Source organism: Lonchura striata, chromosome 2, assembly GCF_050655825.1.
Source record: "Lonchura striata isolate lonStrDom1 chromosome 2, ASM5065582v1, whole genome shotgun sequence".
NCBI lineage: Eukaryota > Metazoa > Chordata > Aves > Passeriformes > Estrildidae > Lonchura > Lonchura striata.
The window spans coordinates 65,170,344-65,195,296 of NC_140704.1; the positions used below are offsets into that span (position 1 = coordinate 65,170,344).

The 24,953-nt window shown below is 38.2% G+C and overlaps 1 protein-coding gene across 1 annotated transcript in view; it reads right to left on the minus strand.

Annotated features, from left to right (window-relative positions):
- The window catches only part of LOC110472633 (uncharacterized), a 272,197-nt gene that overhangs the window by 25,888 nt on the left and 221,356 nt on the right, over nt 1–24,953 (minus strand). The window contains exons 18-19 of the mRNA XM_085571476.1: nt 22,868–23,031; nt 17,591–17,750 (exon numbers count right to left, since the gene is read on the minus strand). Of these exons, the coding sequence (XP_085427602.1) occupies nt 17,591–17,750; nt 22,868–23,031 (324 nt within the window). The remainder of the gene's footprint in view (nt 1–17,590; nt 17,751–22,867; nt 23,032–24,953) is intronic.

Genomic DNA, 24,953 nt, shown 5'->3' on the forward strand with positions numbered 1-24,953 from the left:
CATCCAACCTAGCCCTGAACAGTTCCAGTGATGGGGAATCCACAATTCTGGGCAACCTGTGCCAGTACCTCACCACCCTCACAGCAAAGAATTTCTACCTAAAATGCTTTCAAAATAATAGATAGCATCTAAGGTAAAAGCAATGCAATTAGGTTCTGGTGCACCATGCAACCTTATGTTCTCAAATTCTTGTTGTTGGTTTGGGAATTTCAAGAGCAACTGCTTATAGAGTCAGCCACTATATGGGAAGAAGAAAAAGAAACTAAAACAGGCATTGGGCATTATTACAGTCCTGTTGGTCTCAGGCAGGAGGGAAGATGTGCAATGGGTTGAAATCTCAAAGATGTTGCACAAGAGAGAGACTACATCCAAACTAAGAGCTATGTTATACAGCAGGAGAGTATCAGGTGAACTGTAAAACTAAAATTGCACAGCAGAGGAAAGATGCCTAAACTCAAAGGTTTTGAGATCATTATCTTTAATGGTTGAAGTTATTATTGCCAATTCTTAATGAAAAAAAAATAGAACATGCTTCTTTCATTTCTAACTTCTATCATGTTCTAAGTTCCACTTCTATACTGGTTATATATGAAAAAAAAGTACATACTATAAATTTACAACAGATTTCATAGATAGTTTAGACAGCATTAGATGCTTAGCTACCTAACAAATAACTTGGTCTTTGAATCTTGTTCAGATAAGAAGTTTAGAAGTGGCAAAGAATAAGGAAAAAGCAATTGAAGTGCTATGAACGAACTATGCTGATTTAGAAACCAAGCCAAATAAAAACCATTACAATAGAGTTTCAAAAAGTTATGCTTGCAATTTAAAATACCCATAGGGCAGATCTGACTTACATGACCAACACTTAATGTATAGTACGTGATAAGATGACACATGCAGTTTTGAAACTTGGCAGTAATTCTGAAAAAGAATACTTTGCTGGCCATTAACAATTTCTGAGCAAAATATTAGATTTTTATATATGTCTGTAGTTGAGTTCCTGAGTGATTATAGTTATAACAGTGTCTTCTCATGTAATCTTAGGACACCAAAAGCTGCATGGCAAAATGAAAGTAAAGATTAATAAATTACCTCCCTTCTTGCTCATGCTAACAGTTCACTAAATTCACATCCAGCATTTGCTTTCTGCTATTAAATGCAAATGAAGAGAAGCTGCAACAGATCTACAGGAGCACAAATGATACAAGAACTGGGCTTGCACTTTGGTAAAGGGTTTTGAGGGGTGTTACAGTGAGCTCATGGGCACTCTATTTCCCCTTCTCCAGAACCCTGTGACTCTGATCAAGATAACCTGAACCCCTCCTTCCTGCCCCAATGGGGTTGGCGGAGAGCCAGGGAAGCCCACCCTGTCCAAAGTCTATATAACCGCTGACATTTCCTGTTCGTCCTCTTTTGCCCCGCTCTCCCCTTGGACACCACAGAATAAAGAGAGCTGAACCAACATATCTGGGGTAAGAGCCTCTTTTGGAAATCTTTGCCATCTCCTGATATTCCTCCCCTCACAGCCTCGGACCTCTGGGCTAGCCTGATATTCAGGGGGCTGTGCAAGGGGGGGAATGTCAGAGGGGGGATGTGTGTGTGTGAGAGAGAGAGAGCAGGGAGGAGAAGTAGTATGAGCTTTATATTGAAATATTTTAGCATGCTTTAATGCACCTAAATAGTCTCACAAAGGGAACTCAAACTAAAATAGTAGGCCACAATGAGCAACTGTAGTTTAACGTTGGCAAAGTTTAAATAATATATCAAGATTCAGGGTTATTGGTTTTATGTTTTTGTTTGGGGTGGGTTTTTTTGGAAATTCATGTGTATTTTTCAATGGAGCTGGTACTGACTTGCAGCTGTTTGATATTAGAGGCAAGACCTACCAGCCTTCAAACCTCACATTAGAAACAGACCTTTGGCCAAGTTGTGTCTTCGTTTAGACCTTGGCAACCCTGCTTACATCAGTGGGGGTAATGTGACCTCTCATTTGAATAATGCAGTGCAGTGATATGGTTCTGGTTTGTATTTTCTGTGATTGTTTCAGTCTAAATGCAGGAACTCCCTGGATTGTGTGTGAGATGAAAATGCCTTCCAGAGGTAACAGAGGCACAGATACAGGAATCATTTGCCTGATCTGACAAATCATGTGGCAGGCACAGGTCACAACACCTTGCCAGTCTGGCAACAAACATACCTGCAAGGGCCTCTTCTTGCACTGAAAAGATCAGAAAAGGTGCTGTGGGTGATGGCAAGGCAGCAGGAAGTCAGAGCAGAGGGATTAGCTTTCTAGCACAAGTGAATTATGTGCATGTACATGATCTTTTGAATGAAGAAATGCCCCTTTTCTCTCTTCCCCAGACACAGCCAAGTTCTAGAATAAGCAAAATTCAGCCCAGACTAAAACAGTTAAAACAACTGCATTAGAACAGGATTAATGTCATAGTAAATATGCTTCAGCAATCCACTGAAGACATATCCTAGTTTATTGTATCATTATTTCTCTGAATTTAGGAAAGTTATGAAAATGGTTGTTTGTGCTCTGAAACAGCTTTTACTCCCTTATGAAAGAAAAAGGAAATGGAGTATTAGAATCCTTCAGGAAATAAGAAAAAGTCTTGACCTTTGGTAACTTTCAACATCACATGCTTAATATAGATATGAAAAACAAACATTATGGGGTTGCAAACATGAAAAATACTGTGAGCTCTCTGTTTATTTTTTTTTGGTTTGTTTATTTCGTAAAACATCTCCTTGCTCAATTGCAGTGATAATGATTCTCCAAAAATGTCTGGGCTGAGAATCTGCATCCTAAGCTTTTAAGTTAGACTCTCTGCCTGGCTGCACATCAGTCAGAAAAACAAACAAACTCTAGTCATGATGATGCCACATCACCACGAAAACAGAATGAACGTATTTGACCTGCAGCATCTTTGCCTTACTCAAGAATTTTCATTAGGTTTTGTTTAAACTGTTCAACCTTTCTTGTGCAGGCAGAAAAGAGGTTTGTTCCATGAAACTAACAAAAAATGAAACAAAACAATCTTTTAAAGCCAAAACACTTAGCTTAATCCATCTTTAAATCCTATTACACATTCAACAAATGGCAATAAGTAACCCTTACTGACCAGAGATGAGGCAATATATGGCAGACCAAGCAGAGTTTCTCCATGGTTAGCCTAAAGGGCACTGTCAGGTTCAAAAATCATAAATTCCTGTCTCTTTGTACACTAGTCAGGCCTTTTCACACAGCTCTGGCATGCATTTATGCCCAAGCACAAGCTTTGTCGAGATGTCAGAACATCATATATGAGAGACAGACCCCCAGACACTTACAACAGACACCACTACTTGCACCACCACCAGTGCAAAAGCAAAGGTATTTTTATTTTCTGGAAAAATTGACTTACTTATTTTCATGGTGTTTTGCATTCAGCTTGTCAATAAATAAAAATTCAATAGGCATTTACAGTAAATAATAATGATAAAAATATTGCCTCACTCCTGATTGCTTACCCTCTCCAGTACCCCAGCATTCGGAGTGTAAACAGTGCAGAAGAATTTTGTGTTTACTAAAAGATTCCAGTACTTTGTTTTGGTTTTGAGGCTTTTTATTTGTTATTTGCCATTTTTGATACTTTCTCCCTCTCTGCTCCCCCAAAAGCTAATTCTGTTTGCTTTTAGTTTTCATCACAAGGTACTAATTTGGAAGCTATCCAAAAGGTTGATTTTAAGTATTTAGTATTACGTACAAATAAATTAACATCAATGAGACGCTGAAATCAATGTAAAAACTGCTTTTGTAATGTCTAAAAGCTGTTTATAGCTTCTCAAGAGGGATGTATGTGAGTGACATCAATCCTGGTCAACATGCATGTTTTTCAGAGTGTAAGCAAAAGGAAATTGAGGGTAAAGATTCAAAAACACTCATAATCCATTGTCATATCATTCTCACTCATGCACATATGTTTATATTTCTACTTGCAAAAACTGACCAAGAAAATATTTTGTATACTTTACTATTGCTGGGCCTTCTTTTCTTTTTAGTTACTGCGTACAACATCTAACTGCATGCCTTGAGTTTCTTTGCAAGTGCCTCCATGGTCCAGGGTTCTCCAGCCATGATGCATTCCTTGTACAGGGAGCCATGGCACCTTGGTCCCCGACCCAGCACAGCTAAGGATTTCCATCCTTAGATGAAGAGTGATGAAAAGGGGTCATTTCAACCTGCTAGGAGGGTCTGCAATAGGTTTCTGTTCTCCTCATGCAGGCTAAAGCACCTTCTCAGTCACTGGCTGGACATCTGGTAAGTTTAAAGACATCACAAAAACTTGCAGTGCTTTTCATATGAGCAGTATGCCTGTGCCACAGTGGGTGCTCAACATCCTCCAGATATTTGATTGTACATCTGTTTTATTTGAAGAAAGCATCTCAAATCCTAAAATTGTCCTCCTCTGCACACCCATGCTGAGCTGGCACCACCACAGTGGTCAGGACTCACTTGTTCAAATTTTGTTCAGGTACAAAAAAGGTTATTCTGGCCCCTTTTTCACAGAGGTGGGGGACCAAGAGATGGCAGAAATGGTCAGGCAAGAACAAGGAAGCCATGGTACCAAGAAAGAAGACTGGGTTGGCCAACCATGTCTTGGGGAGCATCAGGCACAGCATGGCCAGCCAGTCAAGGGAGAGGATTGTCCAGCACTGCTCTGCACTTGGGTGCCTCATCTCAAGTGCTGTGTGCACTTTCAGGTACTGCAATATAAGAAAGATATTAAGCTCTTAGAGAGCATCCAAAGGAGGCTGAGGAAGATTATGAAGAGCCTTGAGGGGAAGCCATATGAAGGGTGGCTGAAATCACTTGGTCTGTTCATTCCAGGAGATTGAGGGGAGACGTCATTTTGGTCTACAATTTCCTTATGAGGGGAAGAGGAGGGGCAGATGCTGATCTCTTCTCTCTGGTGATCAGTTATAGGACCTGAAGGAATGGCCTGAAGTTCTGTCAGGAGAGATTTAGCCTGCATATTAGAAAAAGGCCCTTCACCCAAAGGGTGCTTGGGCACTGGAACAGGCTCCCTAGGAAAGTGGGCATAGCACCATGCCTGACAGAATTTAAGAAGATTTTGGACAGTGCTCTTGGGTACATGGTGTGACTCTTGGGGCTGTTCTGTGCAGGGTCAGGAGTTGGACTCAATGATCCTTGTGGGTCACTTCTAAATCAGAATATTTTTTGATTCTATGATTCTGTGAAGTTTGGAGAGGAAGAAGACAAGAATGGATTGGGCTATGACAGAAAGAGCAGAGCTTTAAGGAAGGCATTTTAAAAGTTAGACATGCCAGATCTTTTCCCATTCCAAAGTTCTTTTTCTCTGTCACTGGAGTGAGCAATTTGGTGTTGTAGACACCATAGACTCACCTATTCTGAAATGATAGTACCAAACCATAGAAGATCACCCCATCGACGAGGGTGCTGTGGCTGAACCGGGCTGTGTACAAATACATTGCTCCAATCCTGGCACTGCTGTTGGAAGGGAGGAGTGACCCACAGAGGTCTGCTGCATGCTGTTGGAGGTTCTGACTCCCTCATCCTGTGCAAGGGCCTGATGAAATATGCAGGGCTTATGTCACTGTCACACCTACCTACTGAGCAAAAGGCACCCATAGCTATCTGAAGACCTGCGTACATCCAACGGGTGCTGCCCAGACTTAAGCATGAGATGGGATAACTTTTGCCAATAAAATATTTCCCATCAGTCCAAAATACTAACAATTACCTGAACCACACAAAAACCACTTGGAAAGACACAAGTTTGCAAACAGTAAATTAACTAACATCCTCCAAGTTGTTGTTCGAGCTGCAGTACTCACTGCTTCAAACAATGCCATTTATAAAGCAATAATGAAAAGAACTAGTCTATAAACCTTTCCCTAGCAGCAGGAGGGCTTAGGTTCCCAGGTTCACAAGACTTCAGTTTATTTGAAGCCCATCAGACTTCAGCAAAGAGGAAATAATCAAGGTAAAGAGAAAAGTAATCCTAAAAAGCTTAACAAGGCACTATCGAGTATGTTTTTTCCTCTGCATATATTAACTTTCAAAGAGACAGAAACCAGCTTTCTACCTTTACTACATTATTTCCCACTTGTTAAATGGCAACGCATAGCCCAAGTGTGTTTCATAAGGCTAAAATAGGAATCCTTCTTTGTGAACTAGTGAAGTAAGGATCCAGTTGGCAGGCTTGCTCTCCCGGCAAGCCTCATTAATACAAAAGGGGGTTTATCTGAGAAAAGTCTAAATTACGAGTTCTAAATGGGTAATCTCAGCTGCAAAAGAAAACAAGGCTGGGGAGGTTTTTATGCCGTGACTGTGCTTAAGCTTCAAGCCTGCAGGCTAGTGCTACTCAGAGTGTTTCTGATGGGATAATTTTCTATGCAAAAAGACTGATTCATTGAAGAATTACTCATGTCATGGCCAACGTGCCAGTTTCAATGGCCATTCATCTGACAGGCGCAACAACCCCTTCTGAAATGTTTTAAATGACCAGGTGCAATTTTCCTATTTTTAAATAACCTTTCATGGTTACTCTATCTAGACAAATGCCCTGCAACACCAGATGAGCTACTCCCACTGCTGTAGCCTAGGCAAGGTTCAGGAGGAGCACAACTCCCTAAGGCACTACCTAGCTTTGCCCTTTCCCTTTTTTCTCTCTCATTTTGAGAAAACAGTCCTAGTGCCTGATAGCAGCACTGAAATGTTATATCAATATGCTGATTCTAGTGTCATGGGGTAAATTATGCACTTTAGGTCTATAATCAGGGAGCCTGATGTGCAAATAAGTTCCTGCACCCAAAGGGTGGATGAGTTAAACACATCAGATCTGTCAAGGTGATCCCAAAGCCTTATGTTAGGAACAGTGAGAGGTATTCCACGCCAACAGGAGAGAAGGCCCTAGGATTCATGTGGAAAGTAGAGTGTCTGAACAGTGCCCATTTCGATCAAGGTGGTGTGAGGCTCAAAATTTGACTCCAGAGTCATCAGAGCATGTCAAAGTTAGAAGCTGCCAACCTTTTCCCTTGATCAGTTCTTGACATTCCTCTCTAGAACTGTAGTATTTTATTGCAAAAATGTGGATTTTTAGAAGTCCATTCTGTTTTTGACAAAACTAAGTTTCAAAACAATAAATCCATATAACCTGCTGTACTTACATGTCACCTGAAAGGCATGATTATTCCTCTCTGGCCACCCAACCTGTCAGGTTTTCCATTAATATTAATACACAAACCCTTACAAATGCAACTCCCATTTAACTGTTTAGGCTAATATTTTGAAAGATGAAAAGAACAGCTTTCAAAATACAGGAAAAAATCCAGAGCACGCGACCACATTTCACAGGTCAGTGGCTGGGATAGCAGGAGCTGCTGAAGGAGAGCTGAAGGAACAAACTCGCTCAGGGGCATTTTAGCACTCTTGTGATACGATACCCGTTATTCATCAGCATGCAACAATCCCCTCTCCAGATGAAAAACACTACAGATCATGTTCCTAATAAAACAGTCAATTTGCCTCCTTCTCTTTTTTGTTGTTGGAAAGAATTCCTTACAACCTCACCTCCCTGGGGCATGTCTTCCTCTCCCCTTTTGTCAGTCAGGAGAAAACAAGGCTCTGTTCAACAACAAAGTCTCACTGGCCGGCCTCAGAGACGCTCACATGAGGTTTCAGACAGACCCAGGAAATTATTGTTGGTTTAGATGCCCTGATTAATAATCTACAAAAAGATAGCAAAAACTATGTAGATGGTAAGCATGGTGAGAGCACATTTCTGCCATGACAAACATATCAGGGTGAAAATCGTGACCCCTTTAGGAAACTTCAGCATATAAACTCTGGACAGTGCTTTCAGGCTTCAGCAGAGGAAGTCTAATCCATCCCATATTTCTAAGCTTCCAAGGGTAGCAACTTCAAATCCACAGCTGGGGTTTGTAGCTCACTGAGACTACAAGTTTAGCATATCTATAGCAGGAAGGACAGGTATCCTTGCTGAGCCCTATGACCTACCTTCATTCTGCCTGCACTTGGTTTTAGCTATGACAAAGCTCACCTGTAGGCTCAGGCACAGTTTACTTTACTTTATGAGGTCAGTTTAAGACAGAAAACAGAATGGACCTGTTTGGGCTTGAGATCAAGAGTGTATCTTTGCAAAACTCACTGCATAGGCAAAACCTCAGCCATCCCATTAAGTCTCCTGGAACTGTTTTACACAGACAGACCAGGACTTTCTGTATGCTACCAGCCCCTTACCAGTGGGCAAAGAGATTTTGCTCTGCCCTGTGCAAGTGTCTTCAGTAGTCTCTGCTGTCAGTGTGTGGAATTTTACATTTAAATATCACTAGTTCCCAGAATATTTAAAGGCCATTACTAGAAAGCAAGCTATTGAGTCTTCAGGTTTGCAACATTTATTGTTCTCTAATGCATCTAAAGTAATTCAGTCTTTGTCAGCAGCCTTATGTGTGACAATTATAAAATGGTTGTAAATTTAATTTCCTTTAAAAGAAGAAAAAGAAAAGAGCCTGATCTGCAAAACCATTCTTGCAGTTACATACACAATTGACATATGAGCTTCATGCTTTTGCATATGCAAGCTCACCACCACATGGTAATTTAGATTCTACCTTGATTAAGAATTTCACTTACCCCTAACCTGATTAAATCAATGGGCATCTACAGTACCCTGCCTAAACTCAGAGGATGTCTTATGCCAGAGTTGTAATGAGATTAATTACATCTTAAACAGACAATTTTGTAATTAGAGAAGATGGAAATGTTTTAAAACATCCATATCCTTGGAAAAAAGTAAATTTGTTTAACAGCAGGGAGTATAAATCAGAAATTTTTAAACAAATACTAGTTTTAAACAGCTACATACGCCCATAATGGACAACAACACAATAAGTTTTCCATAATGTGAGTTTCTTCTTAAGTTCTTAAGCCCCATATGTTAGCGATTACATTATGTCCTTAAATCATCAGGGTTGATACTTCATATAACATTTTTACTCACTATTGTAATGTTGAATGTTCTCATTATTCAGATATATTGCTATTTTTTTCAGAATCCTGCTAAGTTACTGTTCTTGAGATGTTGTATATGCCAAATGAGTTACCTGTATTAAATATTCCAAGAGAACAAATGAGTGCAGGGAGTAACCTTGTTTACAGCACTGCCCAACAACCACAGGAGAGACCTATTGGCAAATTCTGTTTTGAGCAGAAAATGAAGAGTCAGCTGATTTTTGTTACAAAGAGTAGGAATCACCGATGTTAAATAAGTGACTGTCCTGGGGGTTTTCAGAACTGCTCACATCATACTTCAGACTACCAAGGGGAGGAGGGAGTCATTGTATGAATTACTCCAGCAATATTTCATGAGCTAGTAAATTTTCTATGGAAATGATCCAGCTTGATGAAAATGTCTGTATTTCAAACCTCACAAGAGTCTGATTTAGAAGAGAAATAGTGCTCGTTTACTGCAGCTTCATTGAAGACAAAGATGGAGAGAACCTGAAGTGTTGAAATGTTAACGTTCCAAGAAAACTAATTATCATATTTTCACTTGCAAACTTCAAGCCTGATGCTAATTAATCTCTGTGGAAAGGCTGTATATGAATCAAATTATAATGTAAGTCAGATTATACAGGATGAGATATATAACATACCCTGCCACTGAGGAGAAACAAAATGGATTTCTTGCACAGAAATGACAAAAAAACCAAAGAGCTTGCTCTTCATTAGTGCACCAATCTGTACCAGCCGGCTGATGACAGATTCACCCCAACGGAGTGTTGCAAACCACCTTGGATTTTCAAAAGTTTGCCTGTGGTCACAAATTATCTAGATGCAAGAGAAAAAACTATTTGACTGAGCAAACCTTGATGTGGCACTTGCAGAGTTCTGTTGTGAAAACATCTTGAGGGCAATCAAGTGCCATTAGCACATGTCAATGAGGCTTCCCATGAATTACTACAAAAATTACAGTTAAGTGTACTCCTCCTCCATCACTGTCCAACATCTCTGACAAAAGAGTTTGGATGTCTGTTGAAGTATTAGAGAAATTAACACCTTTCTGCCAGTGTATAAGCAGAAGGATGTCAGTAGACTATTAATTTGGTTCGTCTTCACTAAAGTTTTTATATAATTAATTTATTGATTTTAGGATTAAAATTATTTGTTACCATTTACTCTGGAATACTATATTGTGCATATAATGGGGTTAGTAAAGAAGACTTGAATAAATCAGTTCTCATTTAAAAGGGAAACAAAATATATACTGAAAGAGGAAATAAAATACATGTTTTTTAAACACAAGATAATGTTTACTACCTCTCTAAATAAATTCCATGGAGTCTGCCTAAATAATGTTGTTTTCAATTTATAGACTTACCATGAACATGCCAACCAAAAAAAGAAATGCTGTAAGTAGCTCATAGTACTTGCATCCACATAGCTTGCATAGCTTTCTTTTCTTTTTATCTGTTTTAATCTATTAACTTATTGTCATGCAACTTTCAGATTTAGAAAAGCTTTCATAGATGTGGGGGCTTTAATCACTGTTTTCTCCTTTTTTTTGTTATTTTTTCTCCTTAAGATGGGATACAACATGGAGTCAAGCAAGTCTTGTGCAGTCCTACTTTACCAGCTCAATTTCTAATGCTGTTTCCATTAGTTTACTTGTTGATTATATATGTTCTACCATTGTTATAATTTATTATAAGGCCTTTTTTTTTGTGTGTGTACACATCTGTTTAAACAGTTCCACTTGTTAGACCTATCCACACAGGCAAAAAGGTTGTTCTTTATCTAGACTGCATTACCTTGTTTTCCAAAGCTTGCACTTGCACACTTTCTGATGAATTACTAATCAACAGTTGTGAGGTTTAATGGCACGCCTGGGTTTGGTCAGCATATTTGGCTATTCCAGATGTTTCCAAGCATCTGCATTTCCCCTCTCTTTCTTCTTTTCACCCACCACTCCCTGAGGACTAAATACTCTAAAGGAATAAAGAGCAAAGTGTTCCAGAACCATATGGCTATTTCAGTCCTACACAGTTCAAGGCCTTGTCTTTTCATACAGAAATCATTTTGGTTTAAATCTAAGAGGCAAGAGAGTGAGTCTTTTCTGACCTTGCATTTTGCTCAGTTTTCTGTAACATCCCATTACTGGGCTGAGCTTTCCCTCTGCTCATCTCTGACTTTCAATCTCCATTTAATCTTTAAAAAAATACAGACTCTGCCTTCAATAATTTATCTCAAATGAGAATCTGACCTTGTACACACAGATCACGAAGAATTTCAGCGAGACATGGCCCTTTGCTTGCACACATTTGTTATTTCTTAAAGATATAATACAGTGTACAGTAGGTATTTATATATATAAGGTATAACTCAAAGTAAGAAAAAGTTTGCAAACAGAAGAGTGAATGAGTAGGAAATTTACATTTTATATCGTTATGCTTTCTCAACATGTCTTCCTGTCTCCATTTGCAGATCAATGGTATCTAAATCTGCAATTTGAGAGGAGTTCTTCTACAGAACCATGATTATGTTTATCCTTTATAGTTGTCCTTTCCAATCTCTTACCTTGTATTTCTCTCAGTTTCTTTCTATTTTCATTGGCATGGTTGCGTCTTCTGCACAAATTCCTGAACCACTTCTGTTCCTTTTCTCCTGTTACTGCCTTGTGCTTTCTGACTTTTCCTTCAGGCCTCCACAGTTTGTACTATTGTATTATCCTTTCCAGCTCATTTCCTCAATCTATTTTTTTTTTTTTATTTTAAGTCAAAATACCCCTGCAACTTTTCACCTGTCTTTTGGAAATTGGTCTTCCTGAAATGCAACAGCAAAATTCACCCTACTACTCCAGAAAGATTAAATTTAAGATTATCAGATCTGTTAGAGTCACAGAAACAGGCTGGTGTTCTTCAAAATTTGGCCTGGTCTCACGATTTTTGCACCAAAAAGAGTCAAGAAATCACACTCAGAGGAGTGCTGAACCTTCAAAGAGAAAATATACAAACTATGATGTCAGTATATTTTTCAGCCTTTTTTGATCCACACTACAGTCAGCTTTTACCCAAGGGGTCTGGAGACCATTAATCTGGGACTTTGATTTAGAGCACAGTTGGGGATTCTACTTTTTCTCTTTCCAGTATCCAACAGCAAGAAAGCTATGTACCTATTTCCATTCCTCACTACACCCTATGTGCCACCCTTTCTTCAGCCTAGAGCTGGCTTTCAGATGACTTCTGGTTTTGCCCTTCACTTTTCTTTATCCCTCATCCTATATGTGTAAGCAAGCTCCAAACTCCAGTGTTGGAGCAAAACCAGGACTATAACAAGAGACAAATTGCAGCAGCCTCAGGTGTGGTACTGCCTGCCTTCATCAGATTCCACCTGTGGTCCAGCAGATTTGCTGCAGCACAAACTGGAGGCTCATGAAGCCTCCTCTAAGACAAAATCAGAAATTAACCCTCTTGTGCTAAATAAGTTAAAAGACTTGCTCTCCAGCAGCCTTTGCAATGCTATCACATCCAACATCAGTTTCCTCCCCTGCCAGTGCTGATTCCACTAGCAAGGGCAGAATTTTGCCCTCAACTATTCACAAGTAATTAATGCATTATTGAACAGGAATAAATAGATAGCAATTAAATAACAAGTATTAATGACTTATTTATTAACATATTAATAGTTGGCCTGAGAGTAATAAATGCAAATTAGTGTAAAGTGGTACCAAAAATTGTGTCGATAATAGGCCCTGAAGTAATCTTGTGTGTTCAAGATAATTACAAATATATTTTCCTTTCAAAAATCTACTGCCGGGTAATTTTTTATGGTTTGCTATAATATCATTTTAAAATTAGAAAATTAGCCCTAGTCTCATTAAAATAATTTTGCAGTGCATCAGGCTTTATTTCAAGTGTAAGTTTCACATTATCTTCTTGCCTACACATTATCTTCTTGCCTACAGACTTGGCATTTTTTTTCCCAGAAATCCTCCTTATGTGCCAATATTTTGGGCCTATGCTTGGTGTGCAGATTTGTTTCAGCTTACAACAGCTACTTGCACAACTTTTCTCATCATTAGTATTACTACATAAAAAGTCCCACTGCAAGCAGAGGTGGTACTTTGAGGCTAAGTCCAGTAAAAATCTCTAAGGGCCATATTTATATTCCTGCTAATAGCAATTGACCTGATAAATAGTGTAGAGGCTTTAGACATGACCAAACTGATGCACACCTAACAATCAGATCACAACAGATCCCATTTAAAAGACCATCTCTGGTCAGCTATTTTACTAGAAATACTTCCCCCCTCTTTTTATTTTTTTTTTAATTCTTATTTGTTTAGACAAAAGAAAACCCCACCTCATACCTTGGCTCTAAACTATTACTTAACATTGGAAAAGCAATTACTTGGTGAGGACAGAAAGACATTGCCACTTTTATCAATTCTAGAAAGAAAAGGAAATTCTTGGCTAAAATCGAGGGTCCTGCCTTCATCACTGATCTGCTAACAATAGCAGATTAAAATATTCCAGTCTGCCACTGGTCCTGATTTTACTGATTCTATACTCTGACACACATTTAACGCATGACTGTCTCTAATAAAAGATCAGCAAATATTCAGCTCTGCCTCCATGTTTGCAACAGGAATGGAGGAATGGGGGTCCAGACTTCCTCCTAGCACTGGTGCACAGAACGCTGCTTCAGCACATGTTTGTTTCTAGAAATGTTCCTGCCTGCCTCTGTAGGTGGCATTTTTACTTCTTTGTAGCTTTCTTCTTTAAAGGCATTGTAAATGGCTTTTTCCAGAATAATCAAGTGCCTTTATGTGAGGTAGAGGGCTACGGTGGCTCTGCCTGCACAGTGCCTTCCAAACCACTACGTAAATGTGATTGTGGCCTTGTAATCTGTGTACCTGGAAATATAATTCGTTTTGTTGCTAATGAAGGTCCTACGGCACAAATTTATTAAAGGTATACTTTTCCGTGGGATAATAATTGGGTCGATAATATTAAACTCATAGGCTCATTATTTAATTGCAAGGGCAGATTATGAATACAGCTTCTAAAATGTATTTTAATGAAAAACACTACATCCTGACCTAATCATATCAACCTTATGCTATCTAATTAAGGATGCAAAAAATCATTAGAGTTGCAAAATATTAGTTCCAGCTCCATCAGGCTGTTAGCTGCCCCTTCATGAATATATATATTTTTTTACTCTATGATAAATAGTTAATGAGGTAAAAATGACAAAATTTGCATGTAGGCAAATTAGTTTAATAGACTGATGTCTTCCTGGTCTACAGAAAGTGACCTTTTTCCTATCAAAAGAAATACTGAAAATACTTTGAAATGATGGCATGGATGTCATTCCACAAATGACAAATCACTCCTCTGAACAATATAAAAATTATAAAATGCAATAACCTTAAATTCTCATCATATTGTAAATGTGTCCTCTGCTGCTGCATTTATCAATTTAATAAAAGGAAATTAAGCATATTATAAAATACCCATTTATAGGGCAATTTTTAATCCAGCGAATAAAAATGAGAAGCACATGGTTAATAGCAAGAAAATATTGCAAAAATGTAGACCTATTTTTTCCAGAAGGTTTGACTGACTATTTACTTGAATGACCTCCATTTAAAATATATTTTTTATATGGAGTGATGTAAGATATGGCAGTCTTACCCTTCCCTTTATAAAATTGTTCACAGTTAATTTCGTATTTTATTTAAAAATTAACACATTAATAATGCACACAATAAGACCTAGTGATGTGTCTTCCATACTGATTACTTTGTACAATTAGACATACAAAAAGAAAGGGACAAGATAAATACCGTATGCAAATCTATAGCAGCAAAAAGGGTCTTTCTGTATCTGCAATGCCTAGAAGCATAAAAAGACCTGCAAGTACAGCTCCCACTCTTCCAGGGAGATACGTCATGTAGAGAACATATTTCTAGAAGGGAGCACGTTTTTATTGCAAAACTAGATTTGCAAAGAGCTAACAACATTTCCTTTTATGGTTCCCTTTTTCATCAAAATGATAAAAAAAAAAATAAAAATGGAAGAGATGGGGAAGATTTTGATTTTTGAAGACTGGTTCTTTTTTTCACAGTATTTGTATTTTGTACTGATAATTCAGGAGTTTTGAATACTAGACTCCAGTCACAAATTTTCCCCATTGTGAGGCAGATCCTGTGACCACTGAAGTAGAGATCATCTCTAGAGATGCCAGTGATGCAAATTCCTGTGCTCCTTCCACATTGCTCATATCTTCTTACATCATATAATCTACACCAATGTGTCCCCCAGATAACAGGAATGTTTAACACTGTCACAGCCTGTCTTTTGGTTAGGGATGATGTAAGGGGAAAAGCATGAAATTCATGCAGTTGTAGACAGAATAGGAACCAGAAACTTAGGGGCTTTAGTAAAGACAAAACTGTGCATCACTTTGCTTTGTTGAATGAAATGTGTGCTGCTCTCCGTGAGGCATTGGGATTCTTCCCTTACTCCAATTGCATCCTCTGAGATGCTGGATCCAGCTGAGGCTGGCTCCATTTTAAAGGATCTCAGACTAAGATTTCACATTTCAGTGTGGCCTTTCATGCATGCTAGGCTGCACACTGGGAGAAAAACTAGTCACTTACATGTTCCTATAGCTATTGGTCATGTCTTTCATTGTTCTGTCCCTTGAAGTATGTCTTACTGTAGCATTGGAAAACCCATTCAGGTTTTCTCCATTCAGGTACAGACTACCTGTATACAGAGAAGGATTTTTTCTTTCCATTTGTTTCCATTTGTCTTTACCCCCACACTTCCCCCTTATCTCCTAACCTTCTTTTTTTTGTTGTTGTTTTTATTTTTTGTTCACCTTATCCAGCCATTTCTGTTCTGCTGCAAGAAATTATATACTGGAAATATTATTAGAAATTTGTTCAGTACTTAAAAGAGAAATGTAGTTGTTTTCAGTTTCCTCATGTATCATTTTTTCCAAATGCCACTGGTGGTCCTTGCATGCAAAATTAGGTCCACTACATGTATTCTTTGTTTGACCTTACTCAACTTGTTATAAATATAATAGGAACCAATTGTCAATGGTTATACATTGACTTATTGCAGTAAGTTTTGAAGTGCAAAAAAAAATGCTATTTTACTTACTGGGAAAGGGAAAATAAGTTCCGTCTCTACAAAATGTAGTAATGTCTGAGGCAGGTGGTTGTGGAAGCATGTTCACTCTTTCAAACCTTTTCCCTCCCCTCTGCTGAAATGCCATGTGCTGCTCTACGCTTTCCCACAAAAATTAAGCTTACTGAGTATCTGCTTTTTCATTCAGTTTTTCCTTTCTGAGTCCAAACTGTCATCACAGGGGGAAAAAAAATGTGGATAATAATTACAGCTGTGGCAGATGTTTATAACAGTGACAACCGAGGCTATATATTTATATAAACTGCTGATCTTTCAGAGGTAGTTATAGAGATTTGAAAAACCTGCATACCCTAATCTTAAATTCCTTGTTCCACAGGGTTAGAAAAGAAAAACAAAACAACTCATACATGCTTAAGAGGACTAATTTCCTTCCTATCAGGAATCTGTTCTTTTTTACATTGAGGCAGAAGAGTTACCAAACAAAGCATTGTACACAGAGGCATTCACAGATATATGGATCAAAGTGACGAGCACTTTGCCAATTGTCCAAAAGCTGGTTTGTAAATTAGTCCTATGGGAATAACACTGATGCAAAGCTAGAAAGCAAGGAAGGAAGGAGAACAATGTCCCTGAGAGACTACTGACCACATTACTTCTTCTATTTTCAATTCTCTGAAAGCAATTATGACCAGAGGCCTTATCTGTGTGGATGACATGCCCCTCCACTGGATCCTTTGCAAGCACAGAATGTGTCTCCTATACAACACATATTAAAATCTTTATATGGGACTAGAGGCAAGGGGCTTAATGGAAAAGAAAAAGGAATTATTTTGATAAACACAGCAGAATGCCTTTCCCTGCAGATTTCCAGCTTAGCCCACTCTTCTGGGCAATCCTGGAGGAAAAGGGCCAGGGAGAAGAGTGTTGCTCTCCTATCTGACTGACCAAACTCACACCCCCTGGTCAGGCTAGTCTCACCTGTGCCTTCTTAAGGAATTAATTTTACTTGTTCATGGAAATACTCAGTTTGTTGAACTGGATGAGAAATTATCTAGGATGATACTGATAGTTAAACCAGTAGGAAGTCTCCAAGAGCCAGTCAAGAACCATCAGATGGCACAGATAATTTTTGACATCAGTGATGCCTCTAAGCCTTTGGTTACTAAGCAGATTGTAACCCCTCAGGATGTACAGGCAATGCACATGCAATGTCACAAAATTCCCCTGAACATGCTGCTTCTTAGCTTCTCTATTCAGTGAAGCACCCTAAGAATAATTTTCTAATATCTATGTTCTTTTGAATAACACTAAGAAATGCAAAGCATTAATTTGCACCACAGACTCTTTTTGGAGACTGTTCACCACTCACCATCCGTCTTTCACCATTGATTCCTCTCCACTGCTCAGCCCTCTTCACAATGTAGCTCAGCTCCTGACTGGAAATCTCCAAGTCCAGGGGAACAAAGAATGTGCCTTCCTCAGCATGAATACGTTGAAATACATCCAATAGCCAACCTTCGCTATGTAGCCTAAAGATAGAAATTACATGTTTGGTTCATCTTTGAGAAGACTCTTAATGGAAAAAAAAAAAAAAAAAAAAAAGAGTAATTCTTGTGTAGACCTCTGTTTCGGTTTTCCCTTCATGACTATGGTGTCTGCCCATGAATAAGAAGCTTCTTTCCCACAAGTTGTCCAACGTACAGCCCTTCCCAGCCCTCTGGAGAATTAATAGTACCTGAATCAAATCACATAAATGTAAGAAGCAATTTAATTTGATTATTTAAAGATATTGACTTCCCAAAAAGATCCTGATCTTCCTTCCCTTCAGAAAGGAAGGAAGATGTCTGTTCTTAGCACTGGGCTGGGTAACTAGTTCCAGTAGCATGGTTAGACATGAATGGAAGTCCTGCTGTGCCAGGGTTCAATAATGGGCAAACCACATCATATAGAAGGGAGCCACTCACCCTTTTTTTCAACCCCAAGCCTGAAGCCTATACAATCTAAACTTTTCTTGATGTTACAAAAGCTCATTTCATTTGTTGGCTTTTTTTTTTTCTATGACATTTCTGTTCTGTGGTAAGGAATTGACTAAGCATTATGCAGTAAAATTTTTTACCACAAGAAAGGCTTGCTGTGTGGCATTTCTTGATGTAGGTGAAACCAAGAAATATTGCGGGGCTTTGTGAAAGCCTGGTGTCACATTTTTAGCCTAAAATGAACTTGGAAACATCAAAACACTGCTGTTTGATTCAAATGTATCCTCTTCAATTAAATTCTTTCTCATTCTACTTCTATTCAAAAAACACAGATGCAGAACATAGAAATCAGAAAATCTGGGATCTGAGTTTTGGATATTGAACTGAGGTCTTTTCTTTTATACCCTTTTCCAAGATAATACTTTAATAATACTTTACTCCAACTCAGTGGTTTCTTGGTACCATTTCAATATTTTCATCCTTCCCATAGATTGGCTGGGTAATCATGAGAAGTGATTGTTGTGGCACTGTATCCATCTTTCTGTGGGGCTGTCCAGGTCCTTCATTTCTTGGCACATGGGAGATGAAGCACAGACATAACTCCTAGACCCTCTGAATTCTCACCCTTCTCATGTACAGCAGCACCAGTGACAGCTCTTGTGGCTGGTCCTTATCCTTAGGTCTTGTGTTGGCCTCTGTGTGGTGAACAGTGTATTCCTGGCAGAGGCAGAAGGTTGCTCAGCTAAACCAGAATGAAATTCACATTTACAGCAGCTCTACATCACACCTTACAGTGACCACAGAAAGTGCAGTGCTCAGAGAAAGTGCAGAGCAGCACACTCAATTAGTTGCTCAGTACAATTTTGCCCACATGTGAGATTTAGCATGGAACAGAAATAAGGAGATGCACCAACAAACAATTTTTCAACTTGATCTCAGGAGGAGCTTTAGCTCTCTCTTCAAAGGGGAATGTGTATCTCAGGGTCAAGGACCATATCCAAGAGTTTCTGTGATGAAGTAGCTATTCTGATCCCAAAATTGGCAGTCTGAGTCAACATCAGATTAGGAATTTATATCTCAGGCTTTGCTGCAAAGGTTTTCTATGCACTTTTTTCCCTACCCTTCTTTTTTGAAACATTCCTTTTTGAAGCTGCAGCCTTAAATTTGCTGTAGTTTCCAAGATGTCATTTTGGGATTCTCTTATCAAAAGGGGAAAGCAGGTGGAAGAGCATCTAATCAAGATGTAGGTAGTCTGGGAATATAAACAAACTGGCTATCAAGAAATAATAGAAAATGCTCTAAAGTGTGAAATACAAATCAGTGCTAAAGCAGACTAGGATACTAAAGTTGCTTAAAACATGGTACAGAAGAGATTATTTTTTAATAAATAACTAGTACCCTTTATGTAATAAATTACAAAACTCCAGAGTATCTTTAAATCAATTTTTTTCTCTTAATCTCTGAATCTACATCAGATGTTCTTTCAATACAATAGATATATTTTTGGAAAAATTGACTCATAATTTAGAATTATCTTGTGCTTGATTGAAAAACTAGCAACTATGCTGGTGGACTTTCTGACCTACTGTTCATGTTGAAGCAATATTATTCCATGGTATTTATGTTTGACATTCCAGGTCAGCAGTTTAAATTATTTGCCACTTGTCTTACTAAACAAGAGAAAGACCTTGCCATTTATTTAAGCCCACTTAATGCAACATTCTTATTTCAAATTAAGTAAAATTTAATGCAGTTAAATTACTGTCTATTTGCTGCCATAAACATTTTCTATACAAAGATTTTAAGCACATGGTTATAAACAATATAATTAACTTTGAATTTATTAAGAATCATGAAGCCTTTCAGCTTTGTTCCTTTTGATCAAACCTACTCAGCCTGCTCCTGCTACCTGCTTTAATTTCTTCTTTGGCATGAAAAATAATAAAACACTTCTTATACCTTAACATACCTTGTTATAAGCATGAGAGTAGTTATTTTTATTGCTAATACAATAAAAAGAGCAAAACAGATTATGTTTTCTAGACATATGAGAACCAGTATAATATTCTACAAGTTCATTTATTTACCTCTCAGAAAGAACAGAAAACACTGAAATTATTTCCTACCAAGAGACTGATTAAAAAATGGGCTTCTCAAATAATTAAACAAACCAAAAATTAAAGGGTAGTTTTAGTGACTTAAAACAATTTATTACATCTTCGCTTGAGCCTTTCTCATCCTTTTTTGGAAAACCACCATTGAAAATACAAAGCCAGTTTTGCTATTAACATCGAAAAATGTAAATTTCTGAAGCTTTTCCCTGAAAAATGTTTCTATACCAGGAAATTCAGATGCTTTCCACATGACGGTTTTCGTTCAGATGGGTCTGCATTTTCTCACAGTGCAGAAAACATTTCACCAACAAACTCCTTTCTGTTTCTAATATCTGGCAAATTAAAGGAATTGCAACCAGTGCCTCTTCATTGTTCCAAAAAGTAATTAGAATATCTCTCCATGCTGGTCGTACTACAGACTCCCAGGACAAGCACGAGAAATCAGATTTATTGAGGTATATTTGTTTATAAAGACACAAATAGATGCCTGCTGCTACTTAACCCCTGCCCATTATTTCATTATCTTCCTGGTTGTTCACCAGTACTGCCATGAAGTTTTCTAGCTGTGACAGAAAACTTGCTTGCTTTGGTGGTCTTGTGGATTCAGTGTTCTTATCCCTTCTTTTACACACTATCAAAACACTTCAGTTTAATGGCAAACTGTTGAGTAATTCCAACAGCACCTCCTCCTCCTCTACCCAACAGCCAAAGTCTCCCTTGTGGATTGGAGTCTTCAGGCATAGAAGGTATCCCTCAATATTAATATTGGTTTACCTTCCAAGAGAAAAATGTGATGGATGCTTACTTAAAAATATATGTTTTCTGTGCTGAGCAACATTCCACTTCAATGTATCTGCAATATGGCATCTGAGAAATATTCACACAAAGGGATGCTACTACCCTGGCAGTAATACCATTCTCTCTTGAAAACAAATGCTGTTATGTCCACATTCAGGAAACAGTGTTATGAAATGCAGAGATGTTGACCTTAAAAGCATTTTAAAAGGTTTTAATTCTATCATTATTAGGCTGACAGTGTGCTGCTCAAGTCCTACCTAGGTCCAAGTTTCCCATAGTGTTGGCTGTAGATGTTCAAAGAAGAGAAACTTGATACAAATGCAGAAGCTCATTATATAACTACTCTGCACAGACTCCAGTATTCAAATTTCCTTTCGCAAGCAAGGAACTTCAAAGACCTTATGCACTGTAACAGATTTTGTTATCTTCCCTTTGCTTTTGTATTTTGCTATGAATCATTTTTAAAATGTGTTGTTCTAAGACAACTTTTTTTCCCCCTAGTAACATTACTCCCCCACCCCTTTATTGGAAAACATTACGGGAAAATTGATCCAGAAGGAAAGATACCTTTGATGATCTTGCACCTGTTCCCCAGACAATGAAGATGTTGGCAATATTCTCATAAAAACCTGCCTTACAAATGTTTTAATTTAAATTAATTTTCCTGAGTAATAAACGACAGCAGCTAAAACTTACGAAGCTATTCAAAACTATTAAGTCAATGATTAAGAAGGCATTAACGTCTCAAAAACTAATTAACTAGACTGCCAGTACATTGGAGTTGTGTACAGCTCCCAGGAACGTAGGAGCTCTGAAATACTTTGCAGAAATTTAGATTGCCATTTATCTTTTTCTTCCTGCTGCAACAGAATTTGTGGAAGGGGGACTGAAGGATGATACAGTAAGGTGGAGGGCGTATGCTGAGATTTTCTGTTCTTACACCTGCCTGCATCTTAGACGTGGCCTTGCATGTGGCTTTTTATTGGTGCTTGCCAATGTTCATCACTGGGTGAATTGAGGGCCGGCACAACACTCCTACTGCATTATATACAACCCACTTATAAAAAATACACTCATTCAATATATCTGACAATCTATTTAAATAACTTTCAGTGTTCCACGCCTGTCCTGCACAGCTCCTGGTGTCTAACAGAAAGCTGGCAAGAAAGGTAGTTGGTCAAATGTCATGAGGAAGTGAGTTTAGAAAATAAGCTAATGTCACGGAAACATTATTTGGATTAAATCTTGTCATAATGACTCAGTCACAAGTCAAAAATCCTGTATCATCAAAAGGCTGTAAGGCTCTGGAAGCCACTGCAGATTCAGAGATTTTGCACTTCATATCATATGTAGCTTTCTGAAATTTTTCCTATTTCTCACAAGCCCCTTCTTCTAAGGCTAAAGACAGCATCTTCCAAAGTACCCAAATGAAAGGTACAAACAATTTACAGCTTAAGCCCTTTTATAGGTACAATTGCCTGAAGCCAAAGAAGCAGAGGCTTCTAGAATCTATGAAAAATCATTATATCAATTGTGTTCCTGTTAAGGAAATAAATGACTCCATCTCTGACTTGCTGTACCCATCAATCCCAGTGCATTAAAAGTTAAGCAGGAGCAAACCCCTCCTCGATTATCTGAAGTTTTGGTCTCTGGGTGTGTGACACTGATACGTCTTTTCTGATGTCACCTTCTTTTATCTAACAGGAGAAGAGGCATGAACCTAAGTTTGTAAGGGAATAGTAAGATTAAGAGACATACCTTAAAAGATACAGGTACAACACTGTTGATGAGATCATGAACAGGATGGTATAAAGCATCACTGTGATTAAGGCACCAGGAACTCCTGACTCCCCTGCTCTTAGAAACACCCAGGAGAGTTTTGCAGCATCAGCAATGGGTTTCTCTACACTGTTCCCAAATCTCTGTCATGGAGAAAAAAAATCAACATAAGAAAATGTCATACCTGATTAGACTATAGAGACAAAAGAACATGAATCGCTGTATAATAAGAATTTAAATGTAATTTGTGGGGTACACAATCTCAAACTTAAGAGTCTGCTAGACAGAATTTGAAATTAAGCACAGGATGTGAAATAAACTATTTTCTGGCTTATTTTAGTACAAATAAAATCTACCATGTAGAGGTGACTTATTGAACAAAACACATGTTACAGTGAAAATGCTTGATGTGAAATCTCTTAGTGTATTTCAGGACAAGTGTCAGGGGCAGAAGACTGAAATTTTCCTTTATGCAATGACCAAGGAGGCATAATATTGAATTATTTATTTTCCAAAAATCTATTTTTTTTTTTTTTCTTTTTTCCCTCATATCTAGTTCTTAAGAACTAGCTACTGTCTTGACATATTATTGCCCTCTGCTGGATCAATTTAGAAGAATTCAACTACATATCATGGGTCTTCTACTGCTTAGAACTAAAATAAATTCTTCTCTCTACTTTTGCCTCTTTAAAGTCACACGGTGACAGCCATACCTATATTAGATCATGTTGACACATTTTGCAAGGATGTGAAACTGCACCACCAAAGCATCCAATGTCCATCATTCAGATGGGATTTGTGACCTTTAGGCTTCAAGAAATCTGCACCTTTCTGAGCAACTTGCCTAGATTAACCCTTAGGAACTGTCAAAACTTCCTGCACATTTCTGGCTACCTTGGCAATTATGTGCATAGTAAAGGAATGGACCTAGAAAAGGAAGGACAACTACAAGTCCAGCTATTGAAGAGCCATGATTCTTGAGTACATTTTTGTTCTTTCTTCACCATTTGCAATGCTGCTAAGTTTCTGTCATGGAAATAAGGTCCCAGGAGACCAGTAATGATATATAAAGACATGTCACATATTTATTACAAAAAGAATTAAATGCTTCTCTTCTCTTCTATATCCTTATCCCATCTTCACTTCTTGGAAAAAAAAAGTAATAAAAAAAAATAAATTAGCTGCTGCCGCTGCTTTCTTACTGAAGCAACTGTCTACCGAGGAAAGTCCTCTGCACAGCAGTCACGTCCTGACATTCCTCCAGAGAGGCAAAAGTCTGAATGGCAAATAGGAATAAAATTCTCATCCAAGGAATTCTCTCTGGCAAAGCAAATGTGGTGTGAGAGAACTTTACTTGTCTATACTTTTTGCTAACAAAGGTAAACTCTCTCAATCTGCATACCTTCTGTGGTCCCCAAAGACATGATCCAAGAAAGGTGTCTTCATTTTAAATAGCTTAAATAACTTTTGTCAGCATCTCTCTCAGGTACCTAAAATGCCACCATTTGTGGTGGTCATGTGAGCCTTTTGCAGTCACTCGTGTTTTTCATAATGACACGCATCCATGTGGCCAAGGAGGTGTTATTGTTTTCTGCATTTTGGAAGCCACAGACAAACAAAGTGAGTGAGGTCCCAGACAAAGTGTGTGAGGTCCCAGGAAAACTCTGACAGAACAGGAACTTGAACTGCATGGGAATGTTTCTTATCCCTGAAACATCCTTCTACAAGCTGACAGTAAATTCAATTTGAAAAAACACATTTGACACAGCATTTTGGACTATGATTTGAAAACCCCCCCAAAATATGCAACTGCTTTCTAGCCTTTCCTTAACAATAAAAACCATTAGTTAGTAAATACAGAAAACTTTGTCTCCAGGGCTATCTGTCATCTTTCATAAGTATTAAGGCCATTTTGAATACTAAAATACATTTTAGCACTAAAATAACTCATATTACCACAACACAGCATTTTAAAAAGGCTTTAAAATCTAAAATAGATTGGCAAGCAAATCTGAAATAGCTGCTGAAAGAATGCCAAGGAAAAAAATTACAAATGCAATAATGA